The sequence below is a fragment of the Pieris brassicae genome, chromosome Z (assembly GCF_905147105.1).
Source record: "Pieris brassicae chromosome Z, ilPieBrab1.1, whole genome shotgun sequence".
Lineage (NCBI taxonomy): Eukaryota > Metazoa > Arthropoda > Insecta > Lepidoptera > Pieridae > Pieris > Pieris brassicae.
Window position 1 is genome coordinate 8014095 of NC_059680.1, and position 23261 is coordinate 8037355.

Below are 23261 nucleotides of genomic sequence, written 5' to 3' on the forward strand. Positions count from 1 at the left end.
ATAAATGGTTATTTTCAGCAAGAACTAATTTAGTCCCATGCATAACAATGGCTTTATAACAAGATTGCAGGTAAAAATTTAAAAGCCAATTAACCACGAAGAAAAAAACAGTAATAATTATTATAATAAATTATGGAATTGAAATATGTATGAAGATTACACTACAAAGAAGCGACCCACAAAAATGTTCCGTAAAGTATTATTTTGGACCAATATTTATGTTTATCTGTTTCCACGCAACTTACTGTGGATATTTGACATATGGAGTAGCAATGGAAGCGTTCTCATTATTTGGTTTACATATAGCATAGCGAAATTTTTTAAGTTGTGTCTATTTTATAATATTTTTTTAAGGGGTAGTGGGTCACTCCTGTCAATAAGTAATTTTGTCTAAAGCCCCAGATTAAGACAAATAAGGAAAGATCATGTTATGAATAATTGTCTATGGTAAAAAAGACAATAAAACTGTGTCAATCCCTTTTTGTTATTGTCAAATTCTTAATCTATATATATTAATAATGTCACAAAGTGCTTTGAATATAGGGATATTACCATGACGAATGTTCTTTATTAATTCAAATTATTTATTCGTGAAACGTCAAACGTGATTATTAAATATACTCCCGACCTTTGGCCTAGATAAGTTTTTAGATTATACTTTTAATTTAAATAAGTAATAATGGATAAAGTGCATGGTCATAAGTGATATAAGCGTTATGACAAAATAACCACAAAATCATAAAGTTTTCCTGGAACGGACGGAAAAAACAAGGATAAACATCCGATCGCGTTTGTTTGTAGAATATTTTGTTACACCATAATAATTGAATTGCTGGTATTTATAGTTTGAATCGATGTTTATCTTTAGATAAACGTTTTCTTCTTCAACCAGTCAGAAATAAGAGTTACCTAGAACCAAACTAACTTTTAACTAGAAAAATATCAAAAACTTTAAAAGAAAAGCAGAATAATCGTAGTGAAGTGAATATGGAAAAAAAATTATCACTCAAGGAACTTATGACCTCCTATCGAAGATGGGTTATTAATAATCCATCTTTTGTGACAGACGTAGAAACAGTGGCGACGTGGTCCTCCTATTTTATTGCTGGTAAGATTAATAAATCACCTATCGTTTCGGAACTTGTATACGCATTATCTAAACTACTTTCCTTATTCAATGACAAAATTATTAACGATGCCTATGGCAACAATTCTTCTCAATTCAGTTTGCAAGAACAGATAAAATTATGGCTCACAATTGTCCATTATTGTGAAGTTTTTGTTGAACTTGCTGTAAAATATAAGTGTGGTACTCGTGGGAAGTGGACAGCAGCAATAATAATACAAATGTTTAAATGTTCATCTGCATTGGTATTGCTCTTTAGATTTAAAGATATACCTATACAGCATCCACCAATTCCAGCATTACAACGAAAGAAATTTACTGAAACAGTTGAATCTGAAGAAAATAGAGATGCTTTTTTTACCTTAAAAAGGTCAGGTAGAGTTGTCCGTAGGGTGGAAGGTGCTCCACCTATAAGTCTTCGTGATTGGCAACCTATAAAAGTAGAAGATAACAGCATACCATCTGCTATTGAAATAAGAGATTTGAAACATGCAGAGTTAATACATATATTTAAACCAATAGTACATCTTGCTGCAATGAAACTATTTGGTGCTAAATCCTGGAAGCAGTGGCTGATTGCTTTAGGATTAGATGTTGCTAGTTTTCAACTATACAATAAGCACATGAATGAAATAAGCTATGAGCAAAGGTTAGAAATAAGTAGAAGAAAGTTAAGTCTGGTATTGTATCTATTGAGAAGTCCTATGTATAATAGTTACTCCAAAAGGGTTATTGAAAATTTCCTTGAATCAACTTCCAGCAAAATACCAGCAATGTCTTTTATTTGTCAACCTATAATACAGTATTTAAATCATTGGCAAGATATATACTTTTATATGTGGGCTATGTGATGAATTTATTATTTCATCAAATATTATTATTTTTAGAGAGTATGGATGGGTTTAGGTTTTTGATTATTATTAGCCCTTAAAAATGGTAGTGTATATCTAATTTTTGCTCATAATTTTCTTATATTCACAAAATTTGTTTTTTTTTAAATTATACATTTCATAAAAGTGCTCCATTAATTATCAACAAATTATAATTTGTATAAAAAGTTTTATATTTACATTAACATGTAAAGAGTTGAAATAATGTCTTGGATATTAAAGGGATTTGCAGATGTGAAAATAAAAAAATATTACATTTTCTTTATTATGCGTTTCACCATTGTTATAATTATTTACTAAACATAATTGTATTAATTAGCTACAAATGCAGTTATTTTTACATTTGTTGAATCATGAGGACACATTTATTTTTCATAATAGGTATACAATATTACTTAATCTGATAAGTATACATTAAAAATGTTTTATAAAAAATCAAATTTGTACTTAAATCATAAGTAAGTGATAATAATAAAAAATATTTATATATAAACTCTAATCAATTTAACATACATCCATCATCATGTGTCATTAGACACTAATAATATAAATCTTAAGAAAAATTTAATACATAAAATGCTTGTTCTATATAATATTTCTAATTGATTTAATCATTACATCTATTAATCGAGTTGCCTACTTTGAAGAATAACAGCAAAGCCAATTAAGTTCCTGTAGTTCCAAGTAGACCTGAAAATTAGATTATTTAATAAATATAAATTTTCTGTGTTTGTAATTAAACTTCTAAATTGCTGGACCTATTGTTGCTTTTGTGTGTTATAAAAATAAAATGTGTTAATGAATAGACTTAATCTGTGTTATGATACTAATTAACAAGAAAATAACATTTATGTTGCATGAAAAATTATGACTTTCAATTGGTGTTTTAGTTTTTAAATTATAATTAAAATGCGTTTTTACGAAATCTCTACTCTAATTACTTATCTAGAAAACCAATACTTTAAAAATGTCCCTGTTACTGTTCCTCAATATTGTAAATGTCTTGATGGAACTGTTCTCCTTGTGTTCTTCACTGAGACCACCAAGATTTTCAGGGAAACAGCCCAAATTTCTGTGGATACCTTAATGCTCATATTACAACCAAGCTGCTGAAAGTGTGACAATATAAGTTCAATATGCTCCACTTTCATTCTTTATGTTGTCCATAAAATATTGTGCAGTCCAAAAGAAATCAAAACAGGTCTCTTTTTAATCAGTCATGTACCTATTAAAGTTATCAACTATTGTATTTGTAGACCATAAAAAATCTGTCTTTAGTTTCTCAGCTCTCAAATTTTAGAACTTTATAGAGATGTATTTAAAACAAATAACATCTGTGTGCCCTTCCTATCCCAGCTTTCACAAATTGTTACATAAGGCCTAGTATAATATGGTGGCAGTATTATGCAAACTTGGGCAAGGGGTTCAATTATCACAATCAGTTTAACAAGTAGTACATCAAAACACAAAACAAGGTCAAAGTCACATCTGCAGAAAAGAATCAAGAAATTCAGTCTTTTGATAAGGATAGTAAATTCTTGATTTATAGGTTAAAAGATTTGCTTTAATTAAAAGCTAGTATCACCTATGCCTCATAAAAAGACCAACCAAAGTTGCCGACTAATAAATCAAGGTCATCCTATGAAAAGGCTCAGAAAAAATATCTGGGATAAAATAAGTTGTCTCACTTTCGTCACTTGAAGAGAATTTGTTGTGTAGATGAAGGAGCCTTTTGCTTGTTACTGATATTTGGCTCGAGTACAGGACTGTATGAGATAAAGTTAACAAGTTAGCGTTAAACCATTTTGGTTAGTTCTTAATCTCGTTTATATATACCACACATAAAGATGTTATTATCTTGATGATTGGTAGGTTTTCACCATTGGTAGGTCTTTTCTTAATCGCCTATAATCTCAAAGACACCACATGTTTTACATAATATACGAGTGATCCAGTACTTATTATGGCTATCCAAAGGGAATCCAAAGTAATTAAGTTACATCTGTTTTATGAAACCCAACACATTTGGCATAAAATTTTTGAAAAACATACATTTTATAAATATTTCTCGTAGTGAATAAAATATATTAAAAAATCTTTAAACAAAAGAAATTTGGTAGATTTGAAGTTTAAATGTAACTAACTACAAAAATATGTCTGATAGCTATATCACAAAAACTAGAACTGCTATAGATTTATTTATTATATTAAGCAACCTCAAATTAGTAAACAACAGTCATAAAATTCTATGCAACAGAAAAAAGTTTAATTTTGTTCCCTTGTGTTATTAAGTATAATGAATATCTAGAAATTAAGATGATTATAATAATTTAAGTATATTAATACCAAGACAGATATTGTTAAGTTTCACACATGTTAAATTTATATCATAAGGAGACAACAATTCCAGCGAATGCTATGCCATGAACATTTACAACAAAGATCTATAGTTAACACCTGACAACTATCTGAAACCAGCTCATTTATTTCTGAACCATATCTTCTGGGTTCTTCATGAAAAGAGTGTATCAATTCTTAAAAGGCTGTATGTAATACACTTGCAAGCTTTCTGGTTGTGTAAGTGTCTATGGGTATCACAAATAATGATGAGCCCTCTGATGATAAAACAAAGCTATCTTATTGCAGGTTATATGTCACTAGCTCTATAATGCCAGCAAGACATTATATAGTAAACTTTGCAAAAATATACTGAGGGATTTATACTAATTTTATGGTATATGGGAATAATTACCTAATTATTGAGCCAGTCCCAGGAATCATCGTCTGCTTTGGGTTTTTTCTTAATGGTAATGTTCTTCAAATCCAGAGGTGGATTGGTTATACCAACTTGAGACAAATCACGCGTATCAATGTTGTTTTGTGTAGTCACAGATTTCCATGGTGGCTGTGATTGCTCATCCCTAAAGAAATTGGAAAGATATATATAGTGTTATAGATATAGAGTACAATTACAAGTGATTGAGTGAGTACATTTCCTAACAGAATGAATGAAATCCATATCCAGCTATGTTTTTTTTATCATTTTTAGTTACCATTTAGGGAATGGTTCCGAATTAGAAAACTTCATAGCGCCGTAACTTTGAGGTTGGTTATCAATACTAGTATTGCTTCCTCGACGAGGTTCAGACGTGCCACGTAGCGAACTCCAACGACCGCCACGGATCACCTAATAAAATAATAGTAATGTTAATTAATGCTGAAATTCTAAACAGCAAATTTTTAGGATATTTGTAAGTTGAGGCAAGTTGTAAATTTGGCAAAAGCGTCTGGGAAACTGCTTTATTTTTTATAATAGGCTATGGGTGCGGTGAGCCAGCCTACTCTCGTGTCTGTCTTCTTTCCGTCGTTGTTTCCACTGTGGCTGTGCATCATTTAAAATTTATTTTCAAATTTCACAAAATGATATGTACACTGTCTTTCGGGGTTGTTCCTAAGATATACTCTGTATAAACAAACTATTAAAAAAAATAGACATAGATTACCCTTTCTGCAACTACACTTGTCATTTCCGAGACTTTCTCAGTAGTTGATCGTGCTGCTTTAGTCATGGAAGTAGCAAATAAAGACCAGCCCTTAAAAAGGAAATTTATATTTGTTTACTCACCATTAAAATATATAAGATATTATTATAGTTAAATATATTTGAAACATTTTAAATCTATGAATTACACAATCTTTGTGTTATCCATGTACAACATTCACATAATATTATTGGGCTAGTTTGCCACCTGGAGCAGAAAGGTTATTAATCAAATTCTTAACCACCAACAATAATATTAATGATAATACTCACAGATGCCAATGAAGACAGGGCATTGTCCATGATTTGGTTATGATTATCAGGTGAGGTTGGTCTAGATTGAGACTGATGAGTATTTCCAAAGCCAGTGTAACGGTTACTACCATACTCACTGCTAATGAAAAAGTACTGTTAAATTTATTAAACCTCATTGACTAGTCATTAGACTTTTGAAAACAAAAAAATTGGCATCAGGTCAGACTTTTCAAGAAGGGTCTAGTTTTGTTTTAGTAAATATAGCAAAGTTAAATTTGATGCAATTGAATAATTTATAATCTTTACACACAAAACCTAAAAGTTACTAAAAACCCTTACTGATAACTGATATTATTGTCAGAGCCACTGCCATGAAAAGAAGTTTCATCAGATGAATAAGAATTCTGTGATTGATTCCATTGAGTAGGGCGCTCAACTACTTCAGGTTTAAAATCAGAAGGACTCCAATCAGAGCCAACAGCCAGAGCTGCTATCTACAAGAAAATTTATAATCTATAAAATATTTAAATTGAAACAGTTAATAAAGTTAATAATAACAAACTGATACCTTCTGCCTGTACATAGCAGCTGCTTTGGTGTTATATTTCTGAGTTATCTTCATATCAGGGGAATAATCAGCCTGTTCTTCAAAGAACTGTTTAGCTCTAGAATTTCCACCAACCTAGATTTGTACAACATTTTAAATTATCATGTGATTTAAATTATTATAGTATAAAGTGCAGTGATGTTGAAAGATCATAACATTAAAACAAATAAGCATAGAAAGTTTTCTTGGTTTTAGATTAAATGGGATATATGAAGTATTCTGCATAGCATTGCTACATTTCACTGATAATTTTCCTTTATAGGTAAGTAATTTGTTGTTCAATTTCAATAAATACAAGAGAAAAGCTTACAAATATACACATATATATATTTATAAGTTCTTTTTGAAGGTTTTGTTGCACAGCTGTCTTCTTGTACAGCTTGCTTTTGTGGCTACCTTCAGCTGTTTCCAGTGCTTCCTATCTCTGGCAAGTCTTTGCAACAGAGGACCAGTGGCTTTTAGTCGTCTTTCGACCGCGCGCATGGTCTACCTCTCTTACACTTGGTGTTGTAGCAAAGTGTCCATGGAGTAAATTTTTTCGAACATTTTGCTCTCTGTCCTCAGAACAGGTGCCCCATCCATCTCCATTTAAGCCTTCTGCCTCTGGTCATTGCATCTTCCCAGTTGGTGATCCTTCAGATATCTGCGGCTATACTATGATTCCGTGTGTAACACAGTATGCTCCTTTCCATACTTTTCTGGCAAGCTTCTTGACTTGTGGCTTGCTTAGTGGTCCAAGTTTCACAGCGGAACATTAGTATAGGTAAGATGCAGGTGTTGAAGATGCTCCTTTTGATCCTTAGTGGGTACTCTTTATTCTTCAGGATGTGTTTCATCAGGTTCATCTCTCTATTTTCTGCTTGCCTTGTTCTGTCATGGAAAAGAGTTAGCCCAAGTATATGTAGGTTGTCATATATTCTAGGTTTTAATAATAATAGTTTTCTGATGTTCTGTCAGCGCTTTTATTTTTGTTTTGTTTATTGTTAAACCCACTTCTTTGCTTTATGTTGCCAGTACTTCGATCATGATTTGTAGTGTTCCTGGGTTGACAGTTATGAGAACAATGTTTTATCTGCAAATCTCAATTGGTTGATCCTTTCTCCATCTATGTTAATGCCCAAATCTTCCCAGTGTAGGTTTCTAAAGACTTCTTCCAAGACACATATAAAGAGCTTAGACGAAAGAGGATCTCACTGTCTGACTCCTTTTTTGCGTCGAAATGATTCTCCCAGCATCTCCAGCTCATCCTAGCCGAGCACTGGCTGTAGACATTTCCGAGGAGTCTAATGTATTTTCCTTCAATGCCTTGGTCTTTTAGCGCTCTCCAAGTGCAAGTTTCCACACTGCTGGGTGCTCCAAAGAGACAAGTTTTGTTATAGTTGACAAATGCCAAGTACAGGTGGTATCAAGATAGATCACATAGGTCTGGATTCAGACCGAAATCTAGTTTGCTTGATTGGTAGTTTTTCATCAAGTTGTTTAGTGGTGCGCTTGAGAATGTTTTTTTTTGTCAAGACTTATTATTAGTAAAAATAAATAAAATATGAAATATAATGAAAATACACCAATGATAAAATGCAATTTTATTTTTTTAAAAGGAGCAGTACAATAAAATTACACATCTAAAAAAATAAAAACTAATTGCACACCTTCAAGAGGCAACAGCATGCTTTGCACTTAATAACTTTATATTTCTAACAAAATAATTAACTAACTAAAAAAAATATTATAATCTAATGATTATAACAAAGTGAGTGACCTAAATATAAATGATCATGTTCCTTAATAGTAAGTATTATATTATGTATAACATCTTAATACTCACAATCATTTTGTCCAATTCTATATCTTTCCATTTATCCATCGTTACAGAACGTACAAAAGAAAGATGTACCCCAAGACTACGATGAACGCCAGAGCACTCCAAACAGATCCATATACCATAAGTAACCGAAACCCATTGTGGATTTAATGTACCACATTCAAAGCATTTCTATAAAGCAATAAACAATAAATAAAGCCGTTTTGAAAAATAGTAAGAAAATAATACAACTTATTCATACGTACTTCGTTCTCGTGTAAGTTGCGAATTGAATTTAATTTGCGGCGTGTCCTAGGCGAGGCCATAATTATATTTACTATCACTATTTTACTACACACTAATATTATATAGAAATAAGTTTAAACTGGTAGGATAAAAGTCTATATATTATAATGGCTTCGAGTATTTTTAAAAAATACGTGGAACTTCGAAATATATTCGATCCCAAAGTTTACCACAGATTACCTATTACAGTTTACCATAGATCAAGTAATTACTAAAAGGACACATATTTTATTGAGTCCCATAGAAATAAAATTAGATAATGCTCTACTATCTCTTTATTTTTTAACCACTAATGGCTCGGGGATGGAGACAGTATCAAGAACAAGACCTAGCTGTATGGACTAAAGTCCTTTCCCATAAGGGATAAATTAATATCATCATCATCGAGACAGTTATCCATGAGTAACGGAACAAACTTGTGTCTCAATCAAAATTCTCCTACGGAATGGGGTAGACTAAATCTAGTCTAATTTAATCCCAAGACGATTCAAGCTTGCTCGTTTTCCGCTATAAAAACTCCTCTGAATAATGGGTGTTGACATATTCAATGCCGCACAGCTTCGCGGTCATTAGAAAGAGAAAGGGAAGGCTATGTTAGACTCACTATAACGAAGCTATTCAAATCGTAGACGACTAGTCACTTTCCTAGCGACTTAAACCCTAGGCGTTGCGTAGAGATGTGGATTCTCTCTGCATCTTCTACCGCATTTAGTGTTCAGAGGAGTTGTTCTGACTAATACTGGCGGATGATTTTCATTATCGGACGTAAAGGTAGAATACGAAATACCACCCGTATCACCTCGACGTCCGACGTTCTACAACTAAACACAACGTTTTTTAAGGCAATTTTTACCGCACACCAGCACTATTTGGAACCAGTAGCCCACCGAAGTATTTCCAAATCAATTCGACTTAGGCTCCTTCAAGATAAGAGCGTACCAAATCTTAAAAGGCTGGCAACGCGCTTACGGGGCTTCTGGCTATGTGTCCAGCCGTCGCTGATCATCTGGTGAGCTTCCTGTCCATTTGACTCCTATTACATAAAAATATAATATTTCTTGCAAATGTAACGATTTGGTCCAACTGCAATGACATTTTTACTGTGATCGTTAAATAAATCGGACCGCGCCAAAGAGAAAAGTGACATTGCTACATGATTAAGATGAAAAATAGAACACTTACTTTGTATTACTGGTCGTACATCATACACATCGTTTTAATATTGTAACCTAACATTTCGCTGTTATTTACTACGAATGGAAGAGTTAATTTTTATACAGCGTAGACAGATGACAGAAAATGAAGATTGGTTTTATATTAAAATAATTATAACAACTATTTGTTTGTGATAAAAACACTAATTGTATGTAATGCTACAATTTAATTTAAGTTCAGTAAATTTAGCATTATTTTTAGAAATCCACTTAGATGACGTTTCGCACCCATTTGTGAAATTGAGTTGGCAACCCTGAACTGTGGTGACTGGTGAGAGCTGAGATTTGTAATATACTCATCCGTCAGTCTTTACTGTTTAAATTTTAGTTGTTTTCAATACTATTTACGAATTATTAAATAGTCTTTAATTGTTAAACAATACTTATAAATATACTGATAATATAATCAGCAGTTTTGAGGACGTGATTAACACTTTATTACACTTCGTATTCGCGGCTTTTGCGGCATCCGGTTGCTACTTCATATATACAAATTGTTTGTACGAGAAGATCGCAATATGGCTCTAACTAACATTGAAAAGGAATATGAAGATTTTGTAAAGAAGAACTCTTGGTTGCTAATTTATTATGTATGTATGAAAAATAATCGAGTATTGCTTTTTCCTATGTGCCACGCGATTAAACGCTGAGTACCCACATGTGAAATTTAATAAATGTATCCTTCTAGATGAAGCCTTTTCTTTAATTATAACCGTGAATGTTTTTGATACACATAAAAGCTTATTTTGACGACATAACACAGTTTTTTTTAAAATGTCCTTGCAACTAAATTCCTTCCTGATCATGATTTTACTATTGTTATAAAATTTGTATCAAGTAAGACAAGTAATTAATAAACCTGTTTTGTTTTTTCAGAAAATTTGCAGAGAAGGTCAGCCGCAACATTTAACTACTATAGAAGCTAAAAAGCCTCATAACAAGCACTTAAATAGGTACAGAGATGTTAGCCCATATGACCATACACGTGTTAAATTGAATCGAATTGAAAGGGATTATATCAATGCCAACTATGTAAATGTACGGTATTTTTTCTATGTTTAATTTTTATTCTATACTTATTTATAGCTGAACGAGTTGTTATAAGTAATATTAAAATTAAAATTACAGATACCACGTGCAAACAGAAAGTATATTCTTACCCAAGGACCCTTGGCTGCAACAATGGGACATTTTTGGCTCATGGTATGGGAGCAATGTTGTACTGGCATAATAATGTTAAACAGATTGATTGAAAATAAGGAAACAAAGTGTCACCAGTACTGGCCCGGCGAAGTTGGATCAGAGTCTATATATGAAGATGTTCAGTTGGCAGTCACCCTTATTAGTGAACAAAATAAAAATTACTACATACTCAGAAAATTCAAGTAAGTGCTTCTCATCATTATATAAAACATTTTTCACAACAAAATGAGAAACTAAATTAATACCGACCTTTTTCTAATCCTTTATTCTTGTTTGTGAAGTATAAAAATATTTATTTAAATAGAATAATAATAAAATTAAGTAAACATGTTTTAAAATTAGATTATTCTATTTCACTGCCTATAACTTAGCCCATTTCTATGTTTCTTTATTTTGAATTACTTTGATTTAGCTTATGATCCTGCTATGCGTTACTATCTAATATGTATATGAATTTAATTTCACTTAACTAATATTTTACTTTTTGTGTGTGTTTGTGCATAATACCATTTGAGCTAAAACTACTAAAAAGTATATATTATTACAGTTGCTCGCCATATATGAAATTTTTCTAAATAATTTTTAAATATAATCCAAGATTATGCAGTTGAACAGAACAAACATAATTATGCGTTTTGTTAAACTATTTGTGGTTGTACTTGGTGTCAAAAGATTTCTTATATTTATCAGTCAAACATCTCTTCTTTACAACTGAGAATTGTGAGGCATTCTTACTTCTATTTAATTATTGCTAAAATTTGTCTATTAATGGCCACCATATAGTTCTTTCTGGTAAACAAATGTTATGTGTGCAATAATGTTGTAATGTTTTAATCCTTGAAAGACCAAATCATGTACTATCCAAGGTTTATATCAAAATAAAGTTCTATTTCTTTTGTGCTTCTATTGTAATGAATATGGCCTTGCAAATGTATTTCATTTTAATGGCAGTTGCTATGTTTGCGATTGAATTTTTCTTTCAAATAATACAGAAATTTTATATCATTATATATTAAAGTATTGAACAATTGACAATTGTGATCAATTTGCCAAAATTTAATATGGTCTCATGATTTTAACATTTTTGCCTTGTATATCATTACAGACTCCAAGATTTGGAGAGCATGAACACACGAGAAATCTTACAATTCCACTACATAACGTGGCCCGACTTTAAAGTACCAAAATCACCAACACAATTCTTAGAATTTTTAAGTGATGTCCGGTCATCTGGAATTTTGGACTCTAGTGGGCCACCAATTGTTCACTGTAGTGCAGGAATCGGTAGATCCGGTACTTTTTGTCTTGTGGACTCAACCCTTTTTAGTGTAAGTAGCTATGAGTTTTAGAACACAAATGTATCAACCAATTCATAAAAAATACAATACTCTTCTAAGTTGTAATGTTTCTTTTTGTAATAAATATAATATTGTGAATAAAAGTTATACTTTTTTTTGTAGATGGAAAGTGAAGGAGTTAACAATGTAGATCCTAAGGAAATATTAAAAAATATGCGGACTCAGCGAATGGGTTTAATTCAAAACACAGATCAATTCCGTTTCTCATATCTGGCGATCATTGAAGGCGTCAAAAGATTTGATCCTAATTACGTAAGTTTATACTTGTTTTTAATCGCTTTTATAATAATATTAATGTGTGGTAGACTAGGCATGCATTTTTGTTGTCGGGTCAAAAATCTTTAAATCTAAATTCTTATTCTATGGTATTTCTATATCATTTCACGTAGATATCTTCTGTAAAACCAAATGCGATGATAATAACATATGAATATTTATTTCAATGGACAGAAAGAGGCGCCCATAGAAGATATATATTCCGAGGTTGACGTTTCATCAACAGAAACTTTAAATATCGATCCATCATGTGCACCGCCTTTGCCACCGCGGGGAGCGAGTCTCGAAACTCGTCCGTGCTTTGGTCCACTGCCACCAGTTCCAGTGGACTCTACCCAAGGTAATATATTTAAAACCAGTTCTTGTTTACACGATTTACATCATGAGAAACGGTTATTACGATGTGTAATAGTGTTTCTCATAAACACTAAGGGCGTCTGTCGTAGTTGTCTTAAAATTATATATGTATTATACACAAATTTAATATAGTTATATGTGTATAATAAACATATTATTACAGATGATTTGTGCAGTTCCAGTGACAGCTCAGAATGTAATTCCCCGCCTCAATCACCATCACGATTCGGACACCTCAAAGACGAAAAGGAAGAAACAGAGGCGCTGTAAGTCCTATTTTTATTTATAATGCACCCAAATAAGTATATTTTTGCATCATTCCTGCTGACACTAAACATCCTTTACCGGTTATTTGCGGCATATTCCATACCTTACCATATATACGTATGCCTCATGAAGATAGTTTATAACTCTTTAATATTAGGATTTAAGAGTGTTGAACTGTTTCCATATTAACACCGGGAATAGTATTTGCATTTTTAATTTTTATGTAATAGCAGGCAAACGGGCAAGAGGCTCACCTGATGTGAAGCGATACCGCCGCCCATGGACACTCACATTGCCAGAAGGCTCGCAAGTGCGTTGCCGGCCTTTCAAGAATTGGTACGCTCTTTTCTTGAAGGACCCTAAGTCGAATTGGTTCGGAAATACTTCAGTGGGCAGCTGGTTCCACATAGTGTAACCAGTAAAGTAGCTCAGTTGTGGAACGACGGACGTCGAGGTGATACGGATGGTATTTTGTATTTTGCCTTGACGTCCGATAATGAAACTCAGCTGCGGGTATTAGACCGAACAACTCTTCTGAACATTCCCCATGGTAAATGCGGTAGAAGATGCAGAGAGACCCAACATCTCTACGCAACGCCAATGGATCAAGCCGTACGGAAAGTGATTAATCGTCGACGATTCGAATGGCTCTTCGTTGAATACGGTCAAGTGGAAGGAGCTGGTACTGGGGAGCTCCCGCCCAGAGGTGAGAACAGTGGGGCCGAATTTGCGCTTTGTAGAGTTGCAAGCGGTGGCCCGGAGTGAAGTACCGTCTCGCCTTGCTGAGCACACCAAGCTTTTTGGAGGCTAATTTAGCCTTTCCTTCCAAATGACCGCGAAACTGGACGTTATTCGATATGTCAACGCCCAATATTCCGATGTTAGCTGAGGCTTTAAGGCGAGTACCTACCTTTAAGGCGAAAACCCGCAGACTTGTGTCTTCTTGGGGTTAAATTGGACTAGATTTAGTCTACTCCAGTCCAAGACTCCACGTAAAAGAGTTTCGACTTCAGACACAAGTTTGTTCCGGCACTTATCGACAACAGCCAGAAAAATACCTGCCCGGCCCGTGTAAAAAGTATCCCCAGCGCTGTCGCTGCATATCAATGAATGTTGCTAAGTTGCAACATATCATTAATATGCAGAATAAACAGGGTCGGGGAATAGGACACAGCCTTGTGGGACACCAGCATTGACAGGGTATGCTCCGTCGATGACGATCTTAATGCTCCGATCAGTGAGAAAGCTGGAAATACAGTTGCATAATTTCTCGGGGAGCCCATAGGCTGGAAACTTCGAGAGCAGTGTTCTGTGCATTGTGCCTCAAGGCTTCCGCTATGTACAAACTTACCACCAGCGCCTCCCCCTTGGACTCAATTGCCTCTGCCCACCTATGTGTCAGGTATACAAGAAGGTCACTAGCTGAGCGACCACGACGAAAGCCGTACTGAGAATCGCTTATCAGCTGGTTGCCCTCTAGATACCTCAAGAGCTGGCCGTTAATAATGGTTTCCATTATTTTGGAGAACAAGGAGGTTATTGCCATTGGGCGATAGTTGGACGGATCAGAGCGATCGCCTTTTTTAGGGATCGGATGTATGAAAGCGGTCTTCCAGCACTTCGGAACAGTGTTGAGGGAGAACAGGTACCAGAAAAGGCGCGTTAGGACCGGAGCCAACTCAGGAGCACCAGTACGCAGCACAATTGGGGGGATGCCATCGGGCCCGCTCGACTTATGGATGTCCAGGGAAAATAAATGTTTACGGATAGCACGTTGCCGGAGTGTTACTTCATTGCATAGTAGTATCACACCGCAATAATGTCGGTGGTTCCTTCCCTTGATCATCCAAAGTTGAGTTCGACGCAAAGAGACAGCCTAGAAGATCGGCCTTCTCTTTTGCAGTATGGGCCAGTGAGTCATCGTCCCTATGCAGTGGTGGAATAGAGTCCTGACAGAAATTCCCTTGGACAGCTTTGGAAAGAGACCAGAAGGCTCGAGTTCCCGAAGGAAGGTGGGCGAATTTCTCACCAAACCTAGCAATATGTTCTGACTTTGCCTTAGCGATTTCCCGTTTGAAGGAGAGCTAGAGGCTGAATTGTATGCTCTTTCAACGTTCGCCGATAGCCGCATCACAGGATGTCATGAGTCAGCGACGGCATCCGGAGTACTCAACGAAAAGCAAATGGGCCCCCAAGGGTAGGACGCAAAAAAAGACCGCATCCCATCCCAATCTGCTGACTTAAAGTGCCACACACGGCGACAGCCCGCAAAGCTAGGCCGTAAAGGGCGCGTGAGCGGCACAACGCTCCGTACCACACAATGATCTGATAAACCCAATGGTGGGTCAACAGAGACTTGGTAGGTGTCCGGATGTGAAGTCAGCAGAAGGTCCAACAAAGAAGGTGGCCCACCATCGGCATGGTGGGCGTTAAAATCGCCAAGTAACACGATTTCAGCGGTAGGAATCCTTTCGAGCAGGGAATCTGTAGCCATTTGGATGTGCTCAATGAGTCGGTCAATTTCGGTATTTCCGCCATGGGACCTATACAGGCATGCGTAGAATCGCGGATGGTCATCGCAGTCTACGCGCAGCCAGAGGTTAGATAGGTCCCTTCCTTCAAGCGTCCTGAGGCGACGAGAACAGATATCCTCTCTGACGTACACGCAAACTCCAGCCCGCGGCACAAATGAATGTTCCAATATGTACCCTGGGTAGGAGAGGTAGGAAGTATCAGCCGGGGAGGAAATCTGAGTCTCAGTAAGAAAGAGCAAGGCCGGCTTCGCAGTCTCTAAATGATAGTGGACAGCGTGGATGTTAGAATTGGCTCCGGGATTCTTTCTCACCGCACGAAACGTGTGTACAAGAAGGCGAACCTTTTGTATCACTTTACGCCGGTTTTCTGAAAGACAGTGGTACTGCCCCGGTCGTGCCTGCCCGTTTGGCTGAAGCGAGGAGGCAACAGCATGGCACTCCCACATATCTTCTAATAATTATAAATCTAAAGTGCTATAGTAATACTGGGCAGGCAGTCGAACTTCTTATTATAATATATAACACCTTATATAACACCTTATTATAATACAACATCGAAACGAAAGTAAGCATGAGTCGGCCATACGCTCCGGAGGGATCCAAATCACATTGCCGGGCAAGCCCTCGACTGGAATCCTCAAGACAAAAGAAAACGTGGCTGCCCAAAACAGACCTGGCAACGAAATATCATTGCAGAGGCGAAGGAAGCTATTCCGACCACACTTACACATTAGACATACATTTTTCATGGGCACAATCAGTCAACTCATTTCCTATTGCGTGAGAGTGCCATGCTGTTGTTTTCGGGCCTCAGTTCAGGTACTACCGGGGAAGTCGTTCTGTCTGTTCTCGTCTCGTCGCCGCGGGACGCTTGAAGGAACAGACGGACCCATCTTACCTCTGGCTGCACGTAGACTGCGATGACCTCTAGCCGAACTGACTAAATCATCGAGCACTTCCAGACAGCTACAGATTCCCTGCTCGAAAGGGTTATACTTCACCGCTGAAATCGAGATACTTGGCGTTCGCTTGCATTGCTAAAGCTGCTCTGCCTGCAATTGGCCTGAGGTATCTTCCCCAGTTGATTAGCTGATTGTCAGTAAGGCTTCCATCGTGGTGGCTTGGCCGGTGACTTTCGGGTATACATTAGACAGATGTCCAGAGGAATTTAAGTCCGAAGGCGGGTCGGGGTTAGTTTAAATATAGCGAAAGCCTAGAAAGATATTAGATTTCCAGCTTTTGGCCCATCAGAGCATCATGGTCGTCATTGACGGAGAATGTTCCAAGTTTAAACATGCGAACGCTGGGAACCCACAGGGCTGTGTCGTATCACCGACCAATTTTTTCTGCGCATCAATGACACATTGGGGACACTCTGTACACTGGCCGTGCATTTCTCGGGCAGTTGACCATACCAGTACCCGAATAAAGTGGCGTCTGAAGTCGAAACTCGCAGAGTCTCGGCTGGGTTCTACTAAATCAAGTCCAATTGACATTGACATTGACATTGACGTTCTTCGTTCCACAATTGAGCGTTTTTTAAGGCAGTTTTTGCCGCGCACCACCACTATGTGAAACCAGCTAGCTGCTCACTGAAGTATTTTTGAACCAATTCTACTTAGGGTCCTTCAAGAAAAGAGCATACGTCTAGGGGCGGCGGTATCACTTAACATCAGGTCAACCTGCCCGATTGCCCCATCTTATATATAAAATGAATCCATTCAATATGTATGGTAATGAATACTTTTATACTATTATATGTAAACATATAAAATTTAGAAGTATTAAAGTTACTCATCATTAATCTTACCTGTTTTTTCTTCTTACAGGTTCACAAAAACAAGGTAAGTTAAAAAAAATAACAGTTAGTTTAAGACCGCAATTGTCTCCTGGGTGTGATTACCGCCAATAATATCTCGAAATGATAGACACAGAAGCTTAGCGTTTAACAATGCTTGCGCCTGAAAGTATTAGGTTTAATTTCCAGACTGTAAAAAAATGCATTGGTTTGGAAGACTTAACATGTGCCCAATCGAGGGCTTACAATCACTCTGGCTTCAGGTTACCGTATGATTATATATATGATATACCGTACAATTTTAATTGAGGGTGTAAAGTCACGTTCATATTCTAGTTGAAATTCAGAGTTGCAGAGTTCTTTGATGTTATAAATTTTATATATATTACAGTCAAGAAGGCCCGACATTAAGAGTAAAAGCTGGGACACCAAATTTGCGAAGACCTTTGCAGCGACTGCCAACACCAGAACCGGAGAAAAAACCAAAAAAACCGAAATGGCTGCCAATATCTATTATTATGGCATTAGGGATCTTCGCAATTGGATATCTTTACGTGTACTATTAACCTGTTTATTACACATACATTAGTTGATAATTTGTGCAATTAACATCTATATCATGCATGCAACACAGTTTTAAGATTTTAATGTTATTAGTTTGTATCATAAGCAATTTTATATATTTCTATAGAAGACTCAATTTTGAATGCCTTTGTGATTGCTACTCAATTGGCGGGGGGTGAAGTGGGCTCTTATTGTCAAATTGTATGCCTATTTGTAGTCTGTCTGTTGTTGACGGCCTTTACTATACGTTTGAAATACGCCAATGTGAATTCGATTCGATCAGAGTCATTAACAAAATAATGTTAATATTTACAATAAGAGGAAATCATGAATATATAATTGGACTCAGTGTAATTTTTATGGATTTTAAATGGTTGTATTATCTGATCTACATTTTAAGATTTGGTAATATGCAGATTATTTTTGGAATTTTATCGTTTGTTTTAGTGTCTATTACAAAAAGTTAAGTGCGATGTGTTCGTGTATTGATTAAAAATCACATACACACTTATAGTAGAGGAGCCCAAGCGGGGATTTCTAGTTTTACTACAGCGTGACAGCTTAATTACAGGAGGATACCTTGTACCTGGTTAAGGACCTTTACCAAATATGAGTCCCATATACAAACAAACGTCAAGGATAAAACATCGGTTTAGTAAAAAAAATAATCATCAGAAATGCTCGAGCGCGTCAGATTAAGGTAAGTTAATTACATGCTAAAAAGTGTATATTTCACTGATCTGACAATTTGCAAGTGACGTAAAGATATGGGAGGGCTGCAAAGTTGTGAAAAGTTGCTTTTCCCCGAGCTTATCAATCAATTAAGTTATTAAATTATCGGATTAGGCGAATCCCTCCAGATAATCGTCAGATTATGAGACATCACTATCATATCTTAATCTGACGCGCTTGAGTATTTCAAAATGGCGATTTTTGCACATTCCAAGTACAGCCGCGAGTTTACGTCACATCCAAATCGTCAGATTATTAGATGAGATCGTCTTTTTAGGTTCAACATACCCTTAGAAAATCTGACGCGCTAGATATTTTTTTTCTCATTTTTAATCCTTACGTACGACAACCCCCGTCGTCCAAACAATGAGATTAACGTACGTACGTTATTAAAACTATGCAGGACATGAATGCCATCAATATCTGACGCGCTCGAGTATGTCCATGGTTGTTTTTTTTACATTTTTGAAAATGTATAGCCGCCCACGAAAAGGTTACATTATATAACATTTTATTAAGCTTCAATCTTTATTTGTCTAAGCTTCGCAACTCAATAGGTCTCTATAACGCTCGAGTAAATCCCCATTTAGCATCGTGGGCTCCCCTACTATTAGAAGGAATGATCTTTTTATATAGTTACTGTCAAACTATTACACCTATATTTATTTTAGAGAAAATTATACACTTTTGTAATCATGTAAACAATAAATTACTTGTTACATGTTAAATATAACTCTTGTTTAGTTGTGCCCTGAAATTTTAATATTTTTTTATTAGGGTCTTCATTATTCGGAGAGGTGCATCTGTCATTTCTTCTTTATCTAAAGTTAGCGCACAAAAGTCAGAACATCAACCTTAGCCACGTATGAACGCACTCTAATTGTTTACAAGCTGCAGGCCGGTACGAGATTGCGCGTCATATATAAAATTCAGTTTTTTATATTGTATTAGGTCGTTAGGTATGAAAAGCCCACCGCTAACTATAACGCCAATGTATGGACCTAATATTATGAAATATCCTTCTTTCCTTAATTATATTATTTACATTCCTACATAATGTATCCTAATATTATTCAACAGATAAGTTCGGGAACAAGATATTATACAGGTCGTCGCGAGACCTTGGAACATCAAGGAAAAGTACCGATTTTCTAAAAATTACTTGTCTCGTCTGGGAAGCGAAACGACTCAAATGTGAATCGGAACATCAAGATCGTCATCAATGGAGCATGTTCTGACCTTAAACCCGTGAATGCTGGGGCTGTCCAAGGCTGTCCTAGTCCAACCCTGTTTGAATGATGTTGCAACTTAGCACAAAAATCTCCCTTTGTCGCCACTCCTCTCTCCTCTCTATGAAGACACTCTCCTTAAACCCTCAGCTAGCATCGGAATACTTGGCGTTGACATATCGAATGACGTTCAGTTTCGCGGTTATTTGGAAGGGAAGGCTAAACTAGCTTCTAAAAAGCTTGATATGCTCAGCAAGGCGAGACGGTACCTCACTCCGGGCCACCGCTTACAACTCAATAAAGCGCAAATTCGGTCCCACCTGGAGTACTGTTCTCACTGAGCGGGAGCTCCCCAGTACCAGCTTCTTAATCCCTTGGCGTTGCGTAGAGATGTGGGGATGCTCTGCATCTTCTACCGCATTTACCATGAAGAGTGTTCGGAGGAGTTCGGTCTAATCGCTGCTGAATTCCATTATCGGACTTCAGTATCACTTAAAATCAGAAGAGCCTCCTGCCCGTTTGCCTCCTACTACATTTAAAAAAAGGGGAAAAAAACACCCCTTATTTTTTGATGCCAATCAAGAAAATGGACAGTACATCATAATTCTCCTTGGGTAACATAGTATTTTTAAAGAAAGGAACATCGTGAAATTAATAATCATTTCCATAAAAATACATGCAACTGCTGAAGTAAAGTAATTTTTTGGAAATTAATTAAATTCTCTTGTTTTATAAAAATCGCCAATTCCGCAGCAAGTCCGCAGCCTGTTGATTTTCTAATCATATTATGGTGGATAATCGATATGATATGGCTCAATTCTGTTTGTAACTACGCCCCCACGTTGTCGTATCGCCTTTAGTATACGTATCCCCAAAACACGAAATCGAATGGTGTTAGGTCTGGCCGGCCATCTAATCGGTTCGTTTGTATCAATCCTAGTTGGAATACATTGATTTAGAAACTCTGCTGTTAATCGACTATTGAGCCGGAGCTCCTTGTTGGAAAATTAAGTTGTAGGAGCAAGGACCTACGCCACGGAAAGATTTCTTATCTTATCTCTTCCTGTTCAAGATTCCTAGGTAAAAATGAATCTTGAAATGAAACCCTTTTTTTAATTCTGCACCAACAGTTGAGTGAAAAATGCGTTTCAGTGACTCGTATGGTCTTTCTTTCTTTAGGTCAAACACGATTATTGAAATTTGACTCAAACATTTTAAGCTGTTCCTTTATTTTGAAATACTATGTTACTTAGAAGAATTATAAATTTTTTGGCATCGAAAAAATAAGGGATGTTTTTTTTCACATTTAAGGCGGTTCGATTTCCAGACAAGTAATTTTTAGAAAGTCATTGAATGCAGTAATACTTACTTCTAAAAATATAATAGTCTTCTTTCAGCAAAATATCCCATCTACGATATTAAAGGTACTTTACCTTGATGCCCCATAGTCTTGGGACGACTTGTATAACTATAAAACTACTACATACATTGTTATCGAATTTATCAACGACTTTTTACTAACAAAGGCATGTAACACATATCCATTTAAATTGTATACTACAACGTAGTTCCTATACATTTTAGATATCTTTATTAATCAAGCGGAGCGGGTTGTGTATTTATCTCTTTTCTGTTTTGTGTAACAGTTTGGCAATCAAAGGTTCTACTTTGCAACCCTCAAGTAAATCGCCTCTACGTAATATATGTGGGTGATCTGGCTTAATTGTAGGAACGCCGACCCACAATACAATTAAGTTATACATGCCTTTTGTACTGAAAACATTTAAAATAATTATTCAATAAATAGTATTAAATCATATTATGTTTTTGTAAATTTTTATTTTCATCACATGCGTGTATGAAACTAAATATCAAATTTACGGAGCTACAGGGTAAAATAGAGACGAAAAAAGTATATTGCTGTTCAGACTAAAAGTTTCTGTGAAACTTTAACATCTTTTCTAGTACCAATAAAACTATAATGTTTTAAATCACCATTTAAAAGCTGTCGTAATCTACTAAACTGTATTTTTAAAAAAAACTTAGAGAAGTTACAATTGTAGAAGGTAGATCACTCCTCAGGTGTTGGCAATGACACAGGCTAATCAAAACATCGTATAATTTTGATCATTTTATTAAGAGAACATTAAATTTTGACACTTATTAGTACCTACTAAAACCTATACTGTCACTCATCCAATGAAGATCAAGATCCAGAAAACACAGAGGTTATGATGTTGGTTGAGACCAAAAAGGAGGTCTAAGGACCAACAACAAGAGAGGTTTGTTAAATACTATTAAATTTGTCATCTATACATAAAATTCACGGCCAAAAATATATCAATTAAAAGCACTTTAATGGTAACATCATTAAAACACGATATAAAAAAATATACTTAGTACTTTATACAATGAAACAACACTGAAGAATACTGCATTTCATGCACTTTATCAATAATAAAAATATCAAATACGTATCACATAGGCATGCCAAATACAAGAATATTTTTATCTTAATTTCAAAGCTGATTTCGAATTTTTATGTAGAACAATTTACCAACGCATACATAACGCATGTTTTTATATAATATATAGCTATACAATTGATGCAAATGCTTTACACATTCACAATACTATTAATATTCTAAACATCAATGGTATTATTGAATATTGGGATTATAACTGCGAAATTCAATCACAAACAACGAGACCATAAAAACAGGCAAGTTCACTAAATGCCTTCGTATCCACGGACATCCAAGAAATATGCTATACAATATTGGCGTTTTCAACGACCAGATAAAGACAAAAGTATTTCTATATATCTTTCGTAACAACTATAATGAATCCTTGTTAGATTTAGGTTTACAGTTTTTAATGTAAATATTTTTTATTATTAATTTAATAATGGGTACTTTAAATATTACAAGATTTGAGTAAGCAGACACAGATAGAACAACAATGTTTTAAATCTGAAAAATTATTTATCTTACTTACCACATTCACGGACGAATCCAATATTTTTTTAACAATACAACGAGATAAAAATCTTAGCCATCTTTGCAGAAAGTTTCGTTCAAATACGACATAATGTGTCAGAATTTAGCAACCAAATTACCAATAGCTATTTACAAAGATTATTACTTAACCTTACAATATAAAATCTGGAATCACACATGCGAAGCTCATAAAATACACAAGGT

The 23261-nt window shown here is 35.4% G+C and overlaps 3 protein-coding genes across 5 annotated transcripts; 2 read left to right on the forward strand and 1 right to left on the reverse strand.

Moving 5' to 3' along the window:
* The first annotated feature begins 419 nt into the window (after nucleotides 1-419).
* On the forward strand, nucleotides 420-2343 carry LOC123718512 (peroxisomal membrane protein PEX16). The gene has a single exon (XM_045675097.1). The coding sequence runs from the start codon at nucleotides 988-990 to the stop codon at nucleotides 1975-1977; it is 990 nt and encodes a 329-aa protein (XP_045531053.1). The 5' UTR covers nucleotides 420-987; the 3' UTR covers nucleotides 1978-2343.
* Nucleotides 2344-2517: 174 nt separating this feature from the next.
* On the reverse strand, nucleotides 2518-8688 carry LOC123718511 (ADP-ribosylation factor GTPase-activating protein 1). 2 transcript variants are annotated; one of them, XM_045675096.1, is made up of 9 exons: nucleotides 8487-8688; nucleotides 8245-8412; nucleotides 6381-6494; nucleotides 6152-6306; nucleotides 5831-5948; nucleotides 5520-5609; nucleotides 5070-5203; nucleotides 4769-4937; nucleotides 2518-2706 (listed from the first exon to the last, which is right to left on the reverse strand). In XM_045675096.1, the coding sequence occupies exons 1-8, from the start codon at nucleotides 8544-8546 to the stop codon at nucleotides 4769-4771; spliced, it is 1008 nt and encodes a 335-aa protein (XP_045531052.1). In that variant the 5' UTR covers nucleotides 8547-8688; the 3' UTR covers nucleotides 2518-2706. The 2 variants fall into 2 exon arrangements, with proteins under 2 accessions (XP_045531052.1, XP_045531051.1); XM_045675095.1 differs by having other exon boundaries at nucleotides 2520-2706; nucleotides 5831-5951.
* Nucleotides 8689-10000: 1312 nt separating this feature from the next.
* Nucleotides 10001-21877, forward strand: LOC123718496 (tyrosine-protein phosphatase non-receptor type 1-like). Of its 2 annotated transcripts, none has more exons than XM_045675054.1 (9): nucleotides 10001-10330; nucleotides 10617-10778; nucleotides 10869-11125; nucleotides 12049-12271; nucleotides 12404-12553; nucleotides 12752-12917; nucleotides 13098-13200; nucleotides 17565-17579; nucleotides 17925-21877. In XM_045675054.1, exons 1-9 carry the CDS (start codon nucleotides 10259-10261, stop codon nucleotides 18097-18099), a joined length of 1323 nt encoding a protein of 440 aa, XP_045531010.1. In that variant the 5' UTR covers nucleotides 10001-10258; the 3' UTR covers nucleotides 18100-21877. The 2 variants fall into 2 exon arrangements, with proteins under 2 accessions (XP_045531010.1, XP_045531011.1); XM_045675055.1 differs by having other exon boundaries at nucleotides 13111-13200; nucleotides 17925-18073.
* The last annotated feature ends 1384 nt before the right edge of the window (nucleotides 21878-23261 follow it).